The sequence below is a fragment of the Doryrhamphus excisus genome, linkage group LG1, assembly GCF_037039965.1.
Source record: "Doryrhamphus excisus strain RoL-2023G ecotype Guam linkage group LG1, RoL_Dexc_Guam_v1.1, whole genome shotgun sequence".
Classification (NCBI taxonomy): Eukaryota; Metazoa; Chordata; class Actinopteri; order Syngnathiformes; family Syngnathidae; genus Doryrhamphus; species Doryrhamphus excisus.
Genome location: NC_136357.1, coordinates 26,560,983 through 26,582,832, shown reverse-complemented (window position 1 = coordinate 26,582,832; position 21,850 = coordinate 26,560,983). Strand labels below are relative to the sequence as shown.

General features: G+C 37.1%; 1 protein-coding gene and 1 long non-coding RNA gene across 4 annotated transcripts; both read right to left on the bottom strand.

Annotated features, from left to right (window-relative positions):
* Positions 1–1,012: 1,012 nt before the first annotated feature.
* LOC131132366 (nucleobindin-2-like) lies at positions 1,013–20,867 on the bottom strand. Its single transcript, XM_058077945.2, has 13 exons — positions 20,718–20,867; positions 20,326–20,472; positions 18,637–18,744; positions 17,441–17,573; positions 4,230–4,333; positions 3,658–3,843; positions 3,499–3,589; positions 3,373–3,431; positions 3,207–3,299; positions 3,045–3,134; positions 2,796–2,966; positions 1,934–1,994; positions 1,013–1,853 (listed from the first exon to the last, which is right to left on the bottom strand). Exons 1-13 carry the CDS (start codon positions 20,739–20,741, stop codon positions 1,678–1,680), a joined length of 1,443 nt encoding a protein of 480 aa, XP_057933928.2. The 5' UTR covers positions 20,742–20,867; the 3' UTR covers positions 1,013–1,677.
* Positions 7,858–12,984, bottom strand: LOC144899660 (uncharacterized). 3 transcript variants are annotated; one of them, XR_013627989.1, is made up of 5 exons: positions 12,535–12,984; positions 11,720–12,197; positions 11,049–11,216; positions 9,195–9,531; positions 7,858–8,691 (listed from the first exon to the last, which is right to left on the bottom strand). It is a non-coding gene; the product is annotated as an uncharacterized LOC144899660 (long non-coding RNA). The 3 variants fall into 3 exon arrangements; XR_013627991.1 differs by having other exon boundaries at positions 7,858–8,859; positions 9,363–9,531; XR_013627990.1 differs by having other exon boundaries at positions 11,720–12,056; positions 12,562–12,984.
* Positions 20,868–21,850: the final 983 nt, after the last annotated feature.

Sequence of the window (21,850 nt, the reverse complement as noted above, 5' to 3'; positions counted from 1 at the left end):
CTCCAGCATACCCCGCGCCACCCTAATGATAAGCATGCCGCTTATCCTGTCGATGGATGGATGGAAGTTAAAATTAAATAAAACTTAAAAATTTAAAAACAGCAAAAGAGAATATTATTATTCATAATATTAATATTATATTAATATTATTATTCTTCTATTATCTATTATATATATTATTTTATAATACTATATTTGAATAATTATATTCAAAATAATAAAGTAAAATAATTGGAATAAAGTCATATTACAAAAAAGTAATTAAAAATTATTTTAAAAATTATATAAGAAATATCAAAATATTTAGAAAATTAGAAAAAACATGACATATAAAATAGTTAAAGTTCTTCAGCGAGCCTCATGCTTACAGACCAAAATGACGGATACGGACATACGGACTATTTAACCTCATAGAATTGACATTACTAGCATGTATTACTAGCATCGGTTGCCCGAACAAAACGTTTGTACTCTGGTTTATTAACTTGAACGGCGGCATAAAAGCGACATACATTAGGAATTCCATCCAGCAGCGAGCAATATCACAACCACGTGTACATAATGTATTGTGCAAACTTTAATTATGCAGTCATTCGCCAAAAAAAACCTCGGCACAGGAAAAAAAAAAGAAGCTGTTTGGGGAGCGGCCTTGAAATGTAAAGCTGTATATACATTATGAAATGTTTTTTTTACTTTAAAACGTCCTTTAAAAGTCCTTAAATTAATTGAAAGACGAGTCTAAATTTGGTACACTTGGGCATACTGAGGTTGCTCATTAACATGACAGAAAAAGCGATGCGCAATATTCCCTACTAATTCCCTAATATTACTACTACCAGGGGGAACCAGAGTAGGGGAACCAGAGTATAGAGCAGGAGGAGGCCGCTGGCGTAGCCCAGCAAGGTGCACCGTATTCGGGCACACGCTGGTGTGACGCCACAGAGGTCTCCTGGTTAACCTTTTTCACTTTTTTTCAAACGCTGCAGCGCTGGCGTCCATCCCCCCCCCCCCCCCCCCCCCCCCCAAAGGGATAACCGATAACTTTCTGTTTCCCCAAGATTAAAATGATAGATACACATCTGGGAGGTAAGACAGACTCAAATTTTAGTGTACCTAATCAAATATGACATTACTACTACCAGGGGAACCAGAGTATAGAGCAGGAGGAGGCCGCTGGTGTAGCCCAGCAAGGTGCACCGTATTCGGGCACACGCTGGTGTGACGCCACAGAGGTCTCCTGGTAATCTTTTTCACTTTTTTCAAACGCGGCAGCGCTGACGTCCGCCCCTCAACCGCCCCCCCCCCCCCATGGAGCATTTTCCACCAAGTTCTTCCTCTTCAAGTGAATGTTTGTTTACAAGTGAGCTCAGGGGGAAGCGACGATGGAGCGTTAAAACGATCACAGGCAGGACATTGGAGGAGCGCTTGATTTACTCACCCGCACAGGACAGGCAATCTCACCTGTGCGTTAAAAAAAAAAAAAAATGTTGTGGGTAATTCCCTGATTCCCTCAATGTTTATAAAATGCTTGTCCGTGATTGGTGGTCGTCCTGGTAAATCCATGGCGTCGCTGCACGGTGTGTTCATGGTCTGTCCTGAGCGTGTTCCAAAGCACCAACCGTCATCATCATCATCATCATCATCATCACGGTGGAGGTGAACGGCCAGCCATGGGCTTCACGGCTGGTGGTTCTCTCCTTGTGGTATTTCCTGGTGTCCTGGTGGCAAATCCTGTCCTGGCTGGTTGCGGTCCAGAGACGCGTCTCGATGAGGCGGGGCTTCGTCGGGCTGCTGCTGCTCGTGGACGAGGAGCGTCTCTTGATGGTGGATCTCTGGGACGTCGTTTCCTTCAACTGCGCCGATAATGAAGTCAAGGTGAGCGATTTGAGACTGGAGGTAGCCTTAGCATCTGAAACCGTGACGCCGAGCCTACCTTGGACCTCAGGAGGGGGTTGGAGTTTTTGAGCCTTGAGCTGTTCCATGTGATCCACAGCCTGGAAGCAGCAAGTTCAGAAGAAGAGTGTTAGCTTTTTTTTTTCTTCTTTTTTTTTTTTCTATTGAAGGGTTCTTCCTAAAAATTTCCTACATTTTTTTTTATTTTTTATTTATTATTATTATTTTATTAATTTATTATTTTTTTTATTTTATTTTTTTAAGTGTTAGCTTTTTAAGACATGAGCCCTGCCTAGTCATTTGCCATTTGCTACTCCTTTGGATGGTGAATGGAGTTTTAGCTTAAAATACAAAGTGGCTGAATGGCGCCATCTACAGGGAGAAAGGAGTAGTGCAGCCCAACGTTTTCTAGCAGGAAGACGCTCTGACAAGGCGTGACTGCAAGTATGGCATTCCAGTAAACCGATACCGGACGAAAAGGAAGCACACGGCGGTGGACCCCCCCATCCCCCACATAGGAGTACAGTTTGGGGGGTGCTTCCTTTTCTTCTTCTCCCCTTTTATCACCCAGTCATCCCGCCCCCCTCCCACCCCCAAAGTATTCCGGTTGTTTTGCTGTAAAGTGTGCTTACAGTGTACCAGACAGCACCCCCACATAGGAGCACAGTTGGGGGGCGCTGCCTTTTCTTCTTCTCCCCTTTTATCACCCAGGCAACCGCCCACCCCCAAAGTATTCCGGTTGTTGTGCAGTAAAGTGTGCTTCTTTGTGGATGTGCTGCTGTTTTCTTTGTCATTCCCACATAGGAGCACAGTTTGGGGGTGCTTCCTTTTCTTCTTCTCCCCTTTTATTGCCCCCCCCCCCCCCCCCCCCACGAGTGTCCGGTATGTACATTATACATGACCTGCTGCAACTCCATTTTCTGCGCGTTGAGCTGCTCCTGTTGTCTCTCCAGCTCGTCTCTCTGCTTCTGGAGGTCGGCGGCCTTATGGTGGAGGTCCTGCTCCTGCCGAGCGAGGTGCTCCTCGAATTCCCTCATCTCCTCGTCTGTGTAGGCCTGGTTCTGCTCCAACGTCTGCACACCAAAATGGTTCCGGAGGTGTTCGGATGCTGCGGGGGGGAAAAAAAAAAAAGAACGTGCTTGTTGTCTCACCTCCCAACTGTCGGGCTCCAAGAATTCCTTCTTGTTGGTGGCGGTCAGGAACTCGTCTAAGGAGACCAGACGGTCTCTGTTGGAATCCACCTGCGTGGGGGGGGAGCGCGGGTTCAATGCCGAGTAAGAACTTTTGGTGAACTTTTTTTTTTTTTTTTTCACCTCGTTCATGACGTGTTCCCGCATGCGTAAACGCTCCTCCTCCATTTCCACCATGTCGTCCTCCTCGTTGGTGGGATCGTAGATCTTCTCCAGCTGAAACGGTGAAGATCAGAAGGTCAGCGGCGGTGTTGACATTGTTCCTGACGTGACGTCACGTGACGTTTACCTCCTTGGTGAACAGCGACTCCAGTTCTTGCTCGTCAAAGAACCCGTCTCCGTTGGTGTCTGCGCCGCACAAATAATATTCCATTCGGAATAATACTTTGGAAAAATCCAGGAAGTAGGATCTTACCGTGCAAGTTAAAAAAGGTTTTAGGGTCAAAATCCTCGGGATCTAAGCCATCAGTTTCCTCCCAAACTTCCTTGAGCTGATTCTCGCTTCCCTGCAAAAACCACAACGCTCCGCTTCAGCGCCGACAACAAGCACCAGTCCACCCGGTCCCCGACTTACCGGGTGGTTGACTTTGGGATGGTCGGCGTGTTTTTTCCTCAGCTCCTCGTAGTGCTCCTCCTCTTGCTTGCGTTGCTCCTCGTCCAGCGTCATCAGGTGCTCCCGTCTGTCGTGGTCCTTCATCATTTTATACCTCTTGAACTCCTCGTGTCGTTCTTTGTCGAAGTTCTCCAGGTCGTTGGTGGCCTTGACGCGGGAACGTAAACGAGCTTTTACGACAAAAATAACACTAAACAATAATAATAATAATAATAACTCACGACAAAGTTATCAGAAACATAGAAACATGTACCAATACGAGTTTAACGTAAAACTGTATGTTAGTGTAACCAGGGGGAGCAAAAAGAGGGCAGCTGACGTCATCGCAGTACATCAATGAATACATTTAAAACTTTAATATACCGTATTTTCCGGACAATAATTCGCACTTTTTTTCCCCCATAGGTTGGCTGTTCCTGAGACTTATACTCCATACACTGCGAGTGATTGGACACAAGTCACATGACCTAATCAATACACACACACTGCTATCGGAAAGGAGTCGTCATGATGCAAACGATCATCAGACGTACCGATTTGATGAGGCGATCCAGGTCGTCCACTTCAAACGTGTGTGGATTCATGTGGTTCAAGTATTCAAACTGTTTCAACAAAGCCTGGTGGTCCACCGCAATGTCTGGAGGAGGGGGGTCCGGGGGGGTTAATTTTTGTTTTTAATGCCAGAGCCGATGGTTGAACGGTACGTTTATGTCACCCTCCACCCTGCCCCCCCCCAACGTTTTTCACAAATCACAAAATTCAAACACTGGCATTTTACGCCGTTTTTGGGTGCTTCTCAGGCCCCTATTGCATATGTGGGAGGTTTCTCCCTTATTTTTGACCAGAAAAGTGCATTAGAAGCAAGTTGAAAAAAATGAAAAAAACGACATACTAACCCCTTACGTTTTTTGTCAAAAATCACCAAATAAAAATAAAAAATAAAAAAAAAAACGGGAAAGCTCACACACGCACACATCAGGGGCCCCAGAAGCACCCAAAACGGCATAAAATGCCAGGTTTTTAATTTGGTGACTTTTGACAAAAAACGTAAGGGGTTAGTATGTCGTTTTTTTTGTCATTTTTTTCAACTTGCTTCTAATGCACTTTTCTGGTCAAAAATAAAGAGGAAACCTCACACACACTCAACAGGGGCTTGAAAAGCACCCAAAAATGGCATAAAATGCCAGTGTTTGAATTTTGTGATTTTTTGAAAAAAACGTAAGGGGTTAGTATGTCGTTTTTTTCATTTTTTTCAACTTGCTTTTAATGCACTTTTCTGGTCAAAAATAAAGAGGAAACCTCACACACACTCAACAGGGGCTTGAAAAGCACCCAAAAATGGCATAAAATGCCAGTGTTTGAATTTGGTGATTTTTGACAAAAAGCGTAAGGGGTTAGTATGTCGTTTTTTTCTTTTTTTTCAACTTGCTTTTAATGCACTTTTCTGGTCAAAAATAAAAAGGAAACCTCACACACACGCATCAGGGGCTTGAGAAGCACCCAAAAACGATATAAAATGCCAGTGTTTGAATTTGGTGACTTTTGACAAAAAGCGTAAGGGGTTAGTATGTCGTTTTTTTCTTTTTTTTCAACTTGCTTTTAATGCACTTTTCTGGTCAAAAATAAAGAGGAAACCTCACACACACGCATCAGGGGCTTGAGAAGCACCCAAAAACGATATAAAATGCCAGTGTTTGAATTTGGTGATTTTTGACAAAAAGCGTAAGGGGTTAGTATGTCGTTTTTTTCATTTTTTTCAACTTGCTTTTAATGCACTTTTCTGGTCAAAAATAAAGAGGAAACCTCACACACACTCAACAGGGGCTTGAAAAGCACCCAAAAATGGCATAAAATGCCAGGTTTTTAATTTGGTGATTTTTGACAAAAAGCGTAAGGGGTTAGTATGTCGTTTTTTTCAGTTTTTTCAACTTGCTTTTAATGCACTTTTCTGGTCAAAAATAAGGGGGAAACCTCACACACACACATCAGGGGGCTGAGAAGAACCCAAAAATGGCATAAAATGCCAGTGTTTGAATTTTGTGATTTTTTGAAAAAAACGTAAGGGGTTAGTATGTCGTTTTTTTCATTTTTTTCAACTTGCTTTTAATGCACTTTTCTGGTCAAAAATAAAGAGGAAACCTCACACACACTCAACAGGGGCTTGAAAAGCACCCAAAAATGGCATAAAATGCCAGTGTTTGAATTTGGTGATTTTTGACAAAAAGCGTAAGGGGTTAGTATGTCGTTTTTTTCTTTTTTTTCAACTTGCTTTTAATGCACTTTTCTGGTCAAAAATAAAAAGGAAACCTCACACACACGCATCAGGGGCTTGAGAAGCACCCAAAAACGATATAAAATGCCAGTGTTTGAATTTGGTGATTTTTGACAAAAAACGTAAGGGGTTAGTATGTCGTTTTTTTCATTTTTTTCAACTTCCTTTTAATGCACTTTTCTGGTCAAAAATAAAGAGGAAACCTCACACACACGCATCAGGGGCTTGAGAAGCACCCAAAAATGGCATAAAATGCCAGTGTTTGAATTTGGTGACTTTTGACAAAAAGCGTAAGGGGTTAGTATGTCGTTTTTTTCTTTTTTTTCAACTTGCTTTTAATGCACTTTTCTGGTCAAAAATAAAGAGGAAACCTCACACACACGCATCAGGGGCTTGAGAAGCACCCAAAAACGATATAAAATGCCAGTGTTTGAATTTGGTGATTTTTGACAAAAAGCGTAAGGGGTTAGTATGTCGTTTTTTTCATTTTTTTCAACTTGCTTTTAATGCACTTTTCTGGTCAAAAATAAAGAGGAAACCTCACACACACTCAACAGGGGCTTGAAAAGCACCCAAAAATGGCATAAAATGCCAGTGTTTGAATTTGGTGATTTTTGACAAAAAGCGTAAGGGGTTAGTATGTCGTTTTTTTCAGTTTTTTCAACTTGCTTTTAATGCACTTTTCTGGTCAAAAATAAGGGGGAAACCTCACACACACACATCAGGGGGCTGAGAAGAACCCAAAAATGGCATAAAATGCCAGTGTTTGAATTTTGTGATTTTTTGAAAAAAACGTAAGGGGTTAGTATGTCGTTTTTTTCATTTTTTTCAACTTGCTTCTAATGCACTTTTCTGGTCAAAAATAAAGAGAAAACCTCACACACACTCAACAGGGGCTTGAAAAGCACCCAAAAACGGCATAAAATGCCAGTGTTTGAATTTGGTGATTTTTGACAAAAAGCGTAAGGGGTTAGTATGTCGTTTTTTTCAGTTTTTTCAACTTGCTTTTAATGCACTTTTCTGGTCAAAAATAAAAAGGAAACCTCACACACACGCATCAGGGGCTTGAGAAGCACCCAAAAACGATATAAAATGCCAGTGTTTGAATTTGGTGATTTTTGACAAAAAACGTAAGGGGTTAGTATGTCGTTTTTTTCATTTTTTTCAACTTCCTTTTAATGCACTTTTCTGGTCAAAAATAAAGAGGAAACCTCACACACACGCATCAGGGGCTTGAGAAGCACCCAAAAATGGCATAAAATGCCAGTGTTTGAATTTGGTGACTTTTGACAAAAAGCGTAAGGGGTTAGTATGTCGTTTTTTTCTTTTTTTTCAACTTGCTTTTAATGCACTTTTCTGGTCAAAAATAAAGAGGAAACCTCACACACACGCATCAGGGGCTTGAGAAGCACCCAAAAACGATATAAAATGCCAGTGTTTGAATTTGGTGATTTTTGACAAAAAGCGTAAGGGGTTAGTATGTCGTTTTTTTCATTTTTTTCAACTTGCTTTTAATGCACTTTTCTGGTCAAAAATAAAGAGGAAACCTCACACACACTCAACAGGGGCTTGAAAAGCACCCAAAAATGGCATAAAATGCCAGTGTTTGAATTTGGTGATTTTTGACAAAAAGCGTAAGGGGTTAGTATGTCGTTTTTTTCAGTTTTTTCAACTTGCTTTTAATGCACTTTTCTGGTCAAAAATAAGGGGGAAACCTCACACACACACATCAGGGGGCTGAGAAGAACCCAAAAATGGCATAAAATGCCAGTGTTTGAATTTTGTGATTTTTTGAAAAAAACGTAAGGGGTTAGTATGTCGTTTTTTTCATTTTTTTCAACTTGCTTCTAATGCACTTTTCTGGTCAAAAATAAAGAGAAAACCTCACACACACTCAACAGGGGCTTGAAAAGCACCCAAAAACGGCATAAAATGCCAGTGTTTGAATTTGGTGATTTTTGACAAAAAGCGTAAGGGGTTAGTATGTCGTTTTTTTCAGTTTTTTCAACTTGCTTTTAATGCACTTTTCTGGTCAAAAATAAAAAGGAAACCTCACACACACGCATCAGGGGCTTGAGAAGCACCCAAAAACGATATAAAATGCCAGTGTTTGAATTTGGTGATTTTTGACAAAAAACGTAAGGGGTTAGTATGTCGTTTTTTTCATTTTTTTCAACTTCCTTTTAATGCACTTTTCTGGTCAAAAATAAAGAGGAAACCTCACACACACGCATCAGGGGCTTGAGAAGCACCCAAAAATGGCATAAAATGCCAGTGTTTGAATTTGGTGACTTTTGACAAAAAGCGTAAGGGGTTAGTATGTCGTTTTTTTCTTTTTTTTCAACTTGCTTTTAATGCACTTTTCTGGTCAAAAATAAAGAGGAAACCTCACACACACGCATCAGGGGCTTGAGAAGCACCCAAAAACGATATAAAATGCCAGTGTTTGAATTTGGTGATTTTTGACAAAAAGCGTAAGGGGTTAGTATGTCGTTTTTTTCATTTTTTTCAACTTGCTTTTAATGCACTTTTCTGGTCAAAAATAAAGAGGAAACCTCACACACACTCAACAGGGGCTTGAAAAGCACCCAAAAATGGCATAAAATGCCAGTGTTTGAATTTGGTGATTTTTGACAAAAAGCGTAAGGGGTTAGTATGTCGTTTTTTTCAGTTTTTTCAACTTGCTTTTAATGCACTTTTCTGGTCAAAAATAAGGGGGAAACCTCACACACACACATCAGGGGGCTGAGAAGAACCCAAAAATGGCATAAAATGCCAGTGTTTGAATTTTGTGATTTTTTGAAAAAAACGTAAGGGGTTAGTATGTCGTTTTTTTCATTTTTTTCAACTTGCTTCTAATGCACTTTTCTGGTCAAAAATAAAGAGAAAACCTCACACACACTCAACAGGGGCTTGAAAAGCACCCAAAAACGGCATAAAATGCCAGTGTTTGAATTTGGTGATTTTTGACAAAAAGCGTAAGGGGTTAGTATGTCGTTTTTTTCAGTTTTTTCAACTTGCTTTTAATGCACTTTTCTGGTCAAAAATAAAAAGGAAACCTCACACACACGCATCAGGGGCTTGAGAAGCACCCAAAAACGATATAAAATGCCAGTGTTTGAATTTGGTGATTTTTGACAAAAAACGTAAGGGGTTAGTATGTCGTTTTTTCATTTTTTTCAACTTGCTTTTAATGCACTTTTCTGGTCAAAAATAAGGGGGAAACCTCACACACACTCAACAGGGGCCTGAGAAGCACCCAAAAACGGCATAAAATGCCAGGTTTTTAATTTGGTGATTTTTGACAAAAAACGTAAGGGGTTAGTATGTCGTTTTTTTCATTTTTTTCAACTTGCTTTTAATGCACTTTTCTGGTCAAAAATAAAGAGGAAACCTCACACACACTCAACAGGGGCTTGAAAAGCACCCAAAAATGGCATAAAATGCCAGTGTTTGAATTTGGTGATTTTTGACAAAAAGCGTAAGGGGTTAGTATGTCGTTTTTTTTCATTTTTTTCAACGTGCTTTTAATGCACTTTTCTGGTCAAAAATAAGGGGGAAACCTCACACACACACACATCAGGGGGCTGAGAAGAACCCAAAAATGGCATAAAATGCCAGTGTTTGAATTTTATGATTTTTTGAAAAAAACGTAAGGGGTTAGTATGTCGTTTTTTTCATTTTTTTCAACTTGCTTCCAATGCACTTTTCTGGTCAAAAATAAAGAGGAAACCTCACACACACTCAACAGGGGCTTGAAAAGCACCCAAAAATGGCATAAAATGCCAGTGTTTGAATTTGGTGATTTTTGACAAAAAACGTAAGGGGTTAGTATGTCGTTTTTTTCATTTTTTTCAACTTGCTTTTAATGCACTTTTCTGGTCAAAAATAAGGGGGAAACCTCACACACACACATCGGGGGCCTGAGAAGCACCCAAAAATGGCATAAAATGCCAGTGTTTGAATTTTGAGATTTTTTGAAAAAAACGTAAGGGGTTAGTATGTCGTTTTTTTCATTTTTTTCAACTTGCTTCTAATGCACTTTTCTGGTCAAAAATAAAGAGGAAACCTCACACACACTCAACAGGGGCTTGAAAAGCACCCAAAAATGGCATAAAATGCCAGTGTTTGAATTTGGTGATTTTTGACAAAAAAACGTAAGGGGGTTAGTATGTCGTTTTTTTCATTTTTTTCAACTTGCTTTTAATGCACTTTTCTGGTCAAAAATAAAGAGGAAACCTCACACACACTCAACAGGGGCTTGAAAAGCACCCAAAAATGGCATAAAATGCCAGTGTTTGAATTTGGTGATTTTTGACAAAAAGCGTAAGGGGTTAGTATGTCGTTTTTTTTCATTTTTTTCAACGTGCTTTTAATGCACTTTTCTGGTCAAAAATAAAAAGGAAACCTCACACACACGCATCAGGGGCTTGAGAAGCACCCAAAAACGATATAAAATGCCAGTGTTTGAATTTGGTGATTTTTGACAAAAAACGTAAGGGGTTAGTATGTCGTTTTTTTCATTTTTTTCAACTTCCTTTTAATGCACTTTTCTGGTCAAAAATAAAGAGGAAACCTCACACACACGCATCAGGGGCTTGAGAAGCACCCAAAAATGGCATAAAATGCCAGTGTTTGAATTTGGTGACTTTTGACAAAAAGCGTAAGGGGTTAGTATGTCGTTTTTTTCTTTTTTTTCAACTTGCTTTTAATGCACTTTTCTGGTCAAAAATAAAGAGGAAACCTCACACACACGCATCAGGGGCTTGAGAAGCACCCAAAAACGATATAAAATGCCAGTGTTTGAATTTGGTGATTTTTGACAAAAAGCGTAAGGGGTTAGTATGTCGTTTTTTTCATTTTTTTCAACTTGCTTTTAATGCACTTTTCTGGTCAAAAATAAAGAGGAAACCTCACACACACTCAACAGGGGCTTGAAAAGCACCCAAAAATGGCATAAAATGCCAGTGTTTGAATTTGGTGATTTTTGACAAAAAGCGTAAGGGGTTAGTATGTCGTTTTTTTCAGTTTTTTCAACTTGCTTTTAATGCACTTTTCTGGTCAAAAATAAGGGGGAAACCTCACACACACACATCAGGGGGCTGAGAAGAACCCAAAAATGGCATAAAATGCCAGTGTTTGAATTTTGTGATTTTTTGAAAAAAACGTAAGGGGTTAGTATGTCGTTTTTTTCATTTTTTTCAACTTGCTTCTAATGCACTTTTCTGGTCAAAAATAAAGAGAAAACCTCACACACACTCAACAGGGGCTTGAAAAGCACCCAAAAACGGCATAAAATGCCAGTGTTTGAATTTGGTGATTTTTGACAAAAAGCGTAAGGGGTTAGTATGTCGTTTTTTTCAGTTTTTTCAACTTGCTTTTAATGCACTTTTCTGGTCAAAAATAAAAAGGAAACCTCACACACACGCATCAGGGGCTTGAGAAGCACCCAAAAACGATATAAAATGCCAGTGTTTGAATTTGGTGATTTTTGACAAAAAACGTAAGGGGTTAGTATGTCGTTTTTTCATTTTTTTCAACTTGCTTTTAATGCACTTTTCTGGTCAAAAATAAGGGGGAAACCTCACACACACTCAACAGGGGCCTGAGAAGCACCCAAAAACGGCATAAAATGCCAGGTTTTTAATTTGGTGATTTTTGACAAAAAACGTAAGGGGTTAGTATGTCGTTTTTTTCATTTTTTTCAACTTGCTTTTAATGCACTTTTCTGGTCAAAAATAAAGAGGAAACCTCACACACACTCAACAGGGGCTTGAAAAGCACCCAAAAATGGCATAAAATGCCAGTGTTTGAATTTGGTGATTTTTGACAAAAAGCGTAAGGGGTTAGTATGTCGTTTTTTTTCATTTTTTTCAACGTGCTTTTAATGCACTTTTCTGGTCAAAAATAAGGGGGAAACCTCACACACACACATCAGGGGGCTGAGAAGAACCCAAAAATGGCATAAAATGCCAGTGTTTGAATTTTATGATTTTTTGAAAAAAACGTAAGGGGTTAGTATGTCGTTTTTTTCATTTTTTTCAACTTGCTTCCAATGCACTTTTCTGGTCAAAAATAAAGAGGAAACCTCACACACACTCAACAGGGGCTTGAAAAGCACCCAAAAATGGCATAAAATGCCAGTGTTTGAATTTGGTGATTTTTGACAAAAAACGTAAGGGGTTAGTATGTCGTTTTTTTCATTTTTTTCAACTTGCTTTTAATGCACCTTTCTGGTCAAAAATAAGGGGGAAACCTCACACACACACATCGGGGGCCTGAGAAGCACCCAAAAATGGCATAAAATGCCAGTGTTTGAATTTTGAGATTTTTTGAAAAAAACGTAAGGGGTTAGTATGTCGTTTTTTTCATTTTTTTCAACTTGCTTTTAATGCACTTTTCTGGTCAAAAATAAGGGGGAAACCTCACACACACACATCGGGGGGCTGAGAAGCACCCAAAAATGGCATAAAATGCCAGGTTTTTAATTTGGTGATTTTCGACAAAAAACGTAAGGGGTTAGTATGTCGTTTTTTTTCATTTTTTTCAACTTGCTTTTAAAGCACTTTTCTGGTCAAAAATAAGGGGGAAACCTCACACACACTCAACAGGGGCTTGAAAAGCACCCAAAAATGGCATAAAATGCCAGGTTTTTAATTTGGTGATTTTTGACAAAAAACGTAAGGGGTTAGTATGTCGTTTTTTTCTTTTTTTTCCAACTTCCTTTTAATGCACTTTTCTGGTCAAAAATAAGGGGGAAACCTCACACACACGCATCAGGGGCTGAGAAGAATCCAAAAATGGCATAAAATGCCAGTGTTTGAATTTTGTGATTTTTTGAAAAAAACGTAAGGGGTTAGTATGTCGTTTTTTTCATTTTTTTCAACTTGCTTTTAATGCACTTTTCTGGTCAAAAATAAAGAGGAAACCTCACACACACTCAACAGGGGCTTGAAAAGCACCCAAAAATGGCATAAAATGCCAGTGTTTGAATTTGGTGATTTTTGACAAAAAACATAAGGTCGTTTTTTTCATTTTTTTCAACTTGCTTTTAATGCACTTTTCTGGTCAAAAATAAGGGGGAAACCTCACACACACTCAACAGGGGCCCCAGAAGCACCCAAAAACGGCATAAAATGCCAGGTTTTTAATTTGGTGATTTTTGACAAAAAACGTAAGGGGTTAGTATGTCGTTTTTTTTCATTTTTTTCAACTTGCTTTTAATGCACTTTTCTGGTCAAAAATAAAGAGGAAACCTCACACACACTCAACAGGGGCTTGAAAAGCACCCAAAAATGGCATAAAATGCCAGGTTTTTAATTTGGTGATTTTTGACAGAAAACGTAAGGGGTTAGTATGTTGTTTTTTTCATTTTTTTCAACTTGCTTCTAATGCACTTTTCTGGTCAAAAATAAGGGGGAAACCTCACACACACACATCAGGGGGCTGAGAAGAATCCAAAAATGGCATAAAATGCCAGTGTTTGAATTTTGAGATTTTTTGAAAAAAACGTAATGGGTTAGTATGTCGTTTTTTTCATTTTTTTCAACTTGCTTCTAATGCACTTTTCTGGTCAAAAATAAAGAGGAAGCCTCACACACACTCAACAGGGGTTTGAAAAGCACCCAAAAATGGCATAAAATGCCAGTGTTTGAATTTGGTGATTTTTGACACAAAAACGTAAGGGGTTAGTATGTCGTTTTTTTCATTTTTTTCAACTTGCTTCTAATGCACTTTTCTGGTCAAAAATAAAGAGGAAACCTCACACACACTCAACAGGGGCTTGAAAAGCACCCAAAAATGGCATAAAATGCCAGTGTTTGAATTTGGTGATTTTTTGAAAAAAACATAAGGGGTTAGTATGTCGTTTTTTTTCATTTTTTTCAACTTGCTTTTAAAGCACTTTTCTGGTCAAAAATAAGGGGGAAACCTCACACACACTCAACAGGGGCTTGAAAAGCACCCAAAAATGGCATAAAATGCCAGGTTTTTAATTTGGTGATTTTTGACAAAAAACGTAAGGGGTTAGTATGTCGTTTTTTTCTTTTTTTTCCAACTTGCTTTTAATGCACTTTTCTGGTCAAAAATAAGGGGGAAACCTCACACACACATCAGGGGACTGAGAAGCACCCAAAAACGGCATAAAATGCCAGGTTTTTAATTTGGTGACTTTTGACAAAAAACGTAAGGGTTTAGTATGTCGTTTTTTTTCATTTTTTTCAACTTGCTTTTAATGCCCTTTTCTGGTCAAAAATAAGGAGGAAACCTCACACACACACATCAGGGGGCTGAGAAGAACTCAAAAATGGCATAAAATGCCAGTGTTTGAATTTTGTGATTTTTTGAAAAAAACGTAAGGGGTTAGTATGTCGTTTTTTTCATTTTTTTCAACTTGCTTTTAATGCACTTTTCTGGTCAAAAATAAGGGGGAAACCTCACACACACGCATCAGGGGCCCCAGAAGCACCCAAAAATGGCATAAAATGCCAGGTTTTTAATTTGGTGATTTTTGACAAAAAACGTAAGGGGTTAGTATGTCGTTTTTTTTTCTTTTTTTTCAACTTGCTTTTAATGCACTTTTCTGGTCAAAAATAAGGGGGAAACCTCACACACACACACACATCAGGGGGCTGAGAAGAACCCAAAAATGGCATAAAATGCCAGTGTTTGAATTTGGTGATTTTTGACAAAAAACGTAAGGGGTTAGTATGTCGTTTTTTTCATTTTTTTCAACTTGCTTCTAATGCACTTTTCTCGTCAAAAACACAGAGGAAACCTCACACACACTCAACAGGGGCACCAGGAGCACCCAAAAACGGCATAAAATGCCAGGTTTTTAATTTGGTGAATTTTGACAAAAAACGTAAGGGGTTAGTATGTCGTTTTTTTCATTTTTTTCAACTTGCTTCTAATGCACTTTTCTGGTCAAAAATAAGGGGGAAACCTCACACACACTCAACAGGGGCCTGAGAAGCACCCAAAAACGGCATAAAATGCCAGGTTTTTAATTTGGTGATTTTTGACAAAAAACGTAAGGGGTTAGTATGTCGTTTTTTTTCATTTTTTTCAACTTGCTTCTAATGCACTTTTCTGATCAAAAATAAGGGGGAAACCTCACACACATTCAACAGGGGCCCCAGAAGCACCCAAAAACGGCATAAAATGCCAGGTTTTTAATTTGGTGATTTTTGACAAAAAACGTAAGGGGTTAGTATGTCGTTTTTTTTCATTTTTTCCAACTTGCTTCTAATGCACTTTTCTGGTCAAAAATAAGGGGGAAACCTCACACACACTCAACAGGGGCCTGAGAATCACCCAAAAACGGCATAAAATGCCAGTGTTTGAATTTGGTGATTTTTGACAAAAAACATAAGGGGTTAGTATGTCGTTTTTTTTCATTTTTTTCAACTTGCTTTTAATGCACTTTTCTGGTCAAAAATAACGGGGAAACCTCACACACACACATCAGGGGACTGAGAAGCACCCAAAAACGGCATAAAATGCCAGGTTTTTAATTTGGTGACTTTTGACAAAAAACGTAAGGGGTTAGTATGTCGTTTTTTTTCATTTTTTTCAACTTGCTTTTAATGCCCTTTTCTGGTCAAAAATAAGGAGGAAACCTCACACACACACATCAGGGGGCTGAGAAGACCTCAAAAATGGCATAAAATGCTAGTGTTTGAATTTTGTGATTTTTTGAAAAAAACGTAAGGAGTTAGTATGTCGTTTTTTTCATTTTTTTCAACTTGCTTTTAATGCACTTTTCTGGTCAAAAATAAGGGGGAAACCTCACACACACGCATCAGGGGCCCCAGAAGCACCCAAAAATGGCATAAAATGCCAGGTTTTTAATTTGGTGATTTTTGACAAAAAACGTAAGGGGTTAGTATGTCGTTTTTTTTTCTTTTTTTTCAACTTGCTTTTAATGCACTTTTCTGGTCAAAAATAAGGGGGAAACCTCACACACACACACACATCAGGGGGCTGAGAAGAACCCAAAAATGGCATAAAATGCCAGTGTTTGAATTTGGTGATTTTTGACAAAAAACGTAAGGGGTTAGTATGTCGTTTTTTTTCATTTTTTTCAACTTGCTTCTAATGCACTTTTCTGGTCAAAAATAAGGGGGAAACCTCACACACACTCAACAGGGGCCTGAGAAGCACCCAAAAATGGCATAAAATGCCAGGTTTTTAATTTGGTGATTTTTGACAAAAAACGTAAGGGGTTAGTATGTCGTTTTTTTTCATTTTTTTCAACTTGCTTCTAATGCACTTTTCTCGTCAAAAACACAGAGGAAACCCCACACACACTCAACAGGGGCACCAGGAGCACCCAAAAACGGCATAAAATGCCAGGTTTTTAATTTGGTGAATTTTGACAAAAAACGTAAGGGGTTAGTATGTCGTTTTTTTCATTTTTTTCAACTTGCTTCTAATGCACTTTTCTGGTCAAAAATAAGGGGGAAACCTCACACACACTCAACAGGGGCCTGAGAAGCACCCAAAAACGGCATAAAATGCCAGGTTTTTAATTTGGTGATTTTTGACAAAAAACGTAAGGGGTTAGTATGTCGTTTTTTTTCATTTTTTTCAACTTGCTTCTAATGCACTTTTCTGATCAAAAATAAGGGGGAAACCTCACACACATTCAACAGGGGCCCCAGAAGCACCCAAAAACGGCATAAAATGCCAGGTTTTTAATTTGGTGATTTTTGACAAAAAACGTAAGGGGTTAGTATGTCGTTTTTTTTCATTTTTTTCAACTTGCTTTTAATGCACTTTTTTGGTCAAAAATAAGGGGGAAACGTCACACACACACATCAGGGGGCTGAGAAGAACCCAAAAATGGCATAAAATGCCAGTGTTTGAATTTTGTGATTTTTTGAAAAAAACGTAAGGGGTTAGTATGTCGTTTTTTTTCATTTTTTTCAACTTGCTTCTAATGCACTTTTCTGGTCCAAAATAAAGAGGAAACCTCACACACACTCAACAGGGGCTTGAAAAGCACCCAAAAATGGCATAAAATGCCAGGTTTTTAATTTGGTGATTTTTGACAAAAAACGTAAGGGGTTAGTATGTCGTTTTTTTCTTTTTTTCCCACTTGCTTTTAATGCACTTTTCTGGTCAAAAATAAGGGGGAAACCTCACACACACACATCAGGGGGCTGAGAAGAACCCAAAAATGGCATAAAATGCCAGGTTTTTAATTTGGTGATTTTTGACAAAAAACGTAAGGGGTTAGTATGTCGTTTTTTTCATTTTTTTCAACTTGCTTCTAATGCACTTTTCTGGTCAAAAATAAGGGGGAAACCTCACACACACACACATCAGGGGCCTGAGAAGCACCCCAAAAACGGCACATTTTGTGATTTTTGACAAAAAACGTGGGGGTGGGAGGGGGACATAAATGTAGCGTTCAACCATAGGCTCTTACTTCACTTCTAAACCGTGCTAGGAAAAACAGCAACCTACCATTTCCACCTTCCTTGTCATGCCGAGCCTTAATCAGAGTTCGGAGTCGGTTCACTTCCTGCCTCTTCAACTCATCCAGACTTGTTCTGACGTGGTGGCTGACAAAGTCCAGCTCTTTGGCTAATTTACCTTGCTGTATGACAACACGTCGTTATTTTCACAGTATGTGTGGCACAGTGCCTCGAAGATGGAAAGGCCTTACATCAACCAGGCTCTTTTTCTATTGGCCCATGGCATAGTCAGTCTAAATATATCATTTAACAAGAAAACTCATCAAAGGGTTGAAATATTACAGAAAAAATACGTTAAAAAAGTCCAAACATGGCATAAAGTTGTAGTAGGAAATTATGCTGGAGAAAAAGTTGTAATATTCTAGAAATAAAATGGAGATAAATTCATAATTACGGGAATGAAAAGGTTGAAATCGAAGAAAAAAAAAAACAGCAAAAACTTGAATAAAGTTATCAAAACGACAAAGTCAAAATATTACAAGGGTTAGGGGTAGTAATATTCTGGGAATAAAATGTAAACATGGAGATAAATTCATAATTACGGGAAAGAAAATTGACAACCAAAAAGTTGAAATAGAAAAAAAAAAAACAAGCAAAAACTTGAATAAAGTTATAAAAAGAATAAAGTCAAAATATTATAAGGGTTAGGGTTAGTAATATTCTAGGATTATAAATTCATAATTACGGGAAAAAAAACAAAAGGTTGAAATAGAAAAAAAAACAGCAAAAACTTGAATAAAGTTATAAAAACGACAATAAAGTCAAAATATTACAAGAAAATGTGGTATTATTATATTATGAAATGTGGAAAAATGCCTTATTTTTCTTCAAAATAAAACAAAATAAAGCTGTAATTTTTTGGAATACTAGGTTGAGAAAAAAGGGGGAAATATGAGAATAAAGTCAAAATATTATGGGAATAAAGTCATAATATTACGAGAAGTAAATTGCAGAATTTGAAATATTCAGACAACATCAAGAATAGTTCATTTGAATAATTTTTCTCTTCAATCACAAAGCTGAAATTGAGTTTTTTCTTGAACTACATTATTTTTACACTGTAACCTCTTAGCATACTGTATGTTGCATGTATACTTTCATTTTTTCCACTGTAAAAAGTTCAAACACCCTTTAGTACACACTTGTAAAATTACCCAAGTAAAAACTTGCACCACTCCCACTTACCTTGATGTCCTCCATGTCTGTATTATGGAGTTTTTCTCTGAAATGTTGATCTTTTTCCAGAAAATCAATGACTTCCCTGAGGTAGCGGTCATAATGGAGGCCCGTGTCCTGCAAGCGCAACAAACAATCAAACCGTCATTATTGCTGTGTGATGAAGAATAATAATGGCGGCTGACTTCATACATTCATTTTATGAACCCTCATGAACATGAAGAAAGGTCACTGTGAGCACTTCCTGTTACTGACTGTTGTACAAAATAAATGGCTGCTCACTTATACCTTTTAAGGCTCACATATTTGTTAGTTACTCCGCTCACCACCATACGTACCAGCATACGTACCAGCACCATCTAGTGGTTAAAATAGGAATTAGACTTCTCATGACAATAATGAAAAAAATATGGCATCAATGATAATTTGTAGCATAAATTTTATATAAAAAATAAAATGCTGTAACACATGTTCATTCCACCACAGGAGAGTTTATTTTTGGCAAAAAAAAGGCCAATAATAGACATCCCTACTAATATTATGACGTTTTTCCAGCCATAATATTATTGTATTACAATATATATCCTCATAGTATTAATAACTAATTGTAATAATTTTTTTTTTAATTCCAGCATTATTTTGTTTCTCCTTTAAAAAAATGTCCTTTCATATTTCAATACTATAAAAGACATTTTCCCTGATATTACATATTAGTATTATTGTGTTTATAAAATTCCAACATATTTCCTCTTAATATTTTGACTTTATTCTTGAAAGAGTGTAAAAAAAATTCAAATTTTTAAAACTTATATATATTATATTATATATATATTTCTTCTCCAAACTATGACTTTATTCACATATTTTTTAATTTATCTATGTATTTATTTATTAGAACTTTTTCCACAACCTAATTTACAAACAACACAACTTTATTCGTTTGCGTGTCTTAGTATTACAACCTTTAAAACAATATTTACACTTTATGCTGCTACTGTGAGATTATTTTTCATCATATTACTATTATTTTTGTGATAATATTTTGAATTTTTCCTCATATTACTATTATTTTTGTGATAATATTATGAATTTTTCCTCATATTACTATTATTTTTGTGATAATATTTTGAATTTTTCCTCATAATACTTGTTTTTTTTTTACCCTTTTTTTCCTCATAATACTATACAACATAGAAAATGCTACACTTTGGACACCCTTGGTGTAAACAAACCCAAAAAGCAGACTACAGTACACTGTATATGTGCATACATAGTATAACAAAAGTATTATTCTTAACATTATTATATTACAATATATATCCTCATAGTATTAATAACTAATTGTAAGATTTTTTTAAAAATTCCAGCATTATTTTGTTTCTCCTTAAAAAAATGTCACATATTTTTTAATTTATTTATTAGAACTTTTTCCACAACCTAATTTACAAACAATACAACTTTATTCGTTTGCGTGTCTTAGTATTACAACCTTTAAAACAATATTTACACTTTATGCTACTACTGTGAGATTATTTTTCCTCATATTACTATTATTTTTGTGATAATATTTTGATGTTTTTTTACACTTTTTATAGAAAATGCTACACTTTGGACACCCTTGATGTAAACAAACCCAAAAAGCAGACTACAGTACACTGTATATATACATACATAGTATAATAAAAGTATTATTCTTACCACACTGGCCGGAGCTGCTTCAGTTTTTATGTCTGGTTCTTTGATTTTGGTCTTGTCAATACTGATAGGAACCGCATCCACATTGAAGAACTGGCCAAGTACCAGAACCCAGTTGATGACCAGGACAGGATTCCACCACATTTTACCCTACAAGGAACAGTGACATCATTATCAATTTGGCTATTTATTCATATATTTATGAAAAGCTTCAGCGTCAATAAATGAACTTATTATTACTGTCTAGCTAATTATAGCCAAAGGGGGATATGTTGCTGTTAGCCTTAGCGTTTGCTGCTGTCACATTTGGTGAATAACCTCCGATTATTGTGATAAAGCTTTTACTTAAAATGAGTCCCAGGAACGCGTTACATGTGTGAATATTGTATACTTACGTTACTACGACTGTTAAACGCCATTTGTTGGATAAATCTCTACCGCCGCTTCTTCAACAGGAGCTCAATCGGCAAGTTAGCTTGTTAGTCGGCTTGTGGGCGGGCCCCGTGTGGTAAAAGGCTTATTTCCATTGGTTCGTTCAAGACGTCTGTCAAACCGGTTTATTGTTAGGTTGAGTCGGATCGTACGTGGCGAGGTGACGAAACCATGCAAACGTCTAAACAAGACTGCGCATGTGCGAACAGTAATGAACCCGGAGCGTGTACTTGTAAACGAGTACATGTATTGATAAAAAAGTGAAATAATCATACGATTCATGCAAGTTTTAAGGTGGAAAAGTCGTGATTTTTTTTATACAATAGACTACTAATGTAATTATTGCCCGTTTAATCTTAGCAGCCCGTGTTTTGGACATTAAACTACAATGAATTTTGACGTGATTATGTGATGCAAGTCCATCTCGTGCTACATTTTGTAGTACATTGCAGTACATTGTAGTACTACATTCTCATACTACTACCTTTTGTATTGTGTCCAGAGCCAAGCTTAATTCTTCCTAGCAGACTAATGTTATTTATTCCCCTCCAATCTCATTCAACAAATATAATTAAAAAGAAAACATGGATAAATCAGCACTTTTATAAGAATTAAGTCAAAATATTAAAAGAAAAAAGGTGTAATCTAACAACAAAAAGTGCTAATTTTATGAAAATAACATAAGATTATGAGTTAAAATAAAGTTGAAATATTAAAGAAAAATGTTTGTAATATACAGAAAAAACATTTTTTCAAAATTAGTTATCGTGTTACAAGAAGACAGTTGAAATAGTTAGAAAATTAAAATAAGCACAGTTTATTTTAATAAGAATAAATTCAAAATATTAAGAGAAAAGGACGTATTCTAACAAGAAAAAGTTGTAATTTTACGAGAATAAACTCTGAATATTATGAGGAAAAATTGTGTCATTTTAGTAGTATAGGCTTGAAATATTAAAGAAAAAATAAGTGATTTTTTTAAAAGTTGGAATATAATAAAAAAAACAAAGTTGTAATTTTTGGAAAATTACAAGAAAAAGTTAAAAAATTGGAACATAAAAAAACAACACAGCTGTAATTTAATCACAGACTCAAG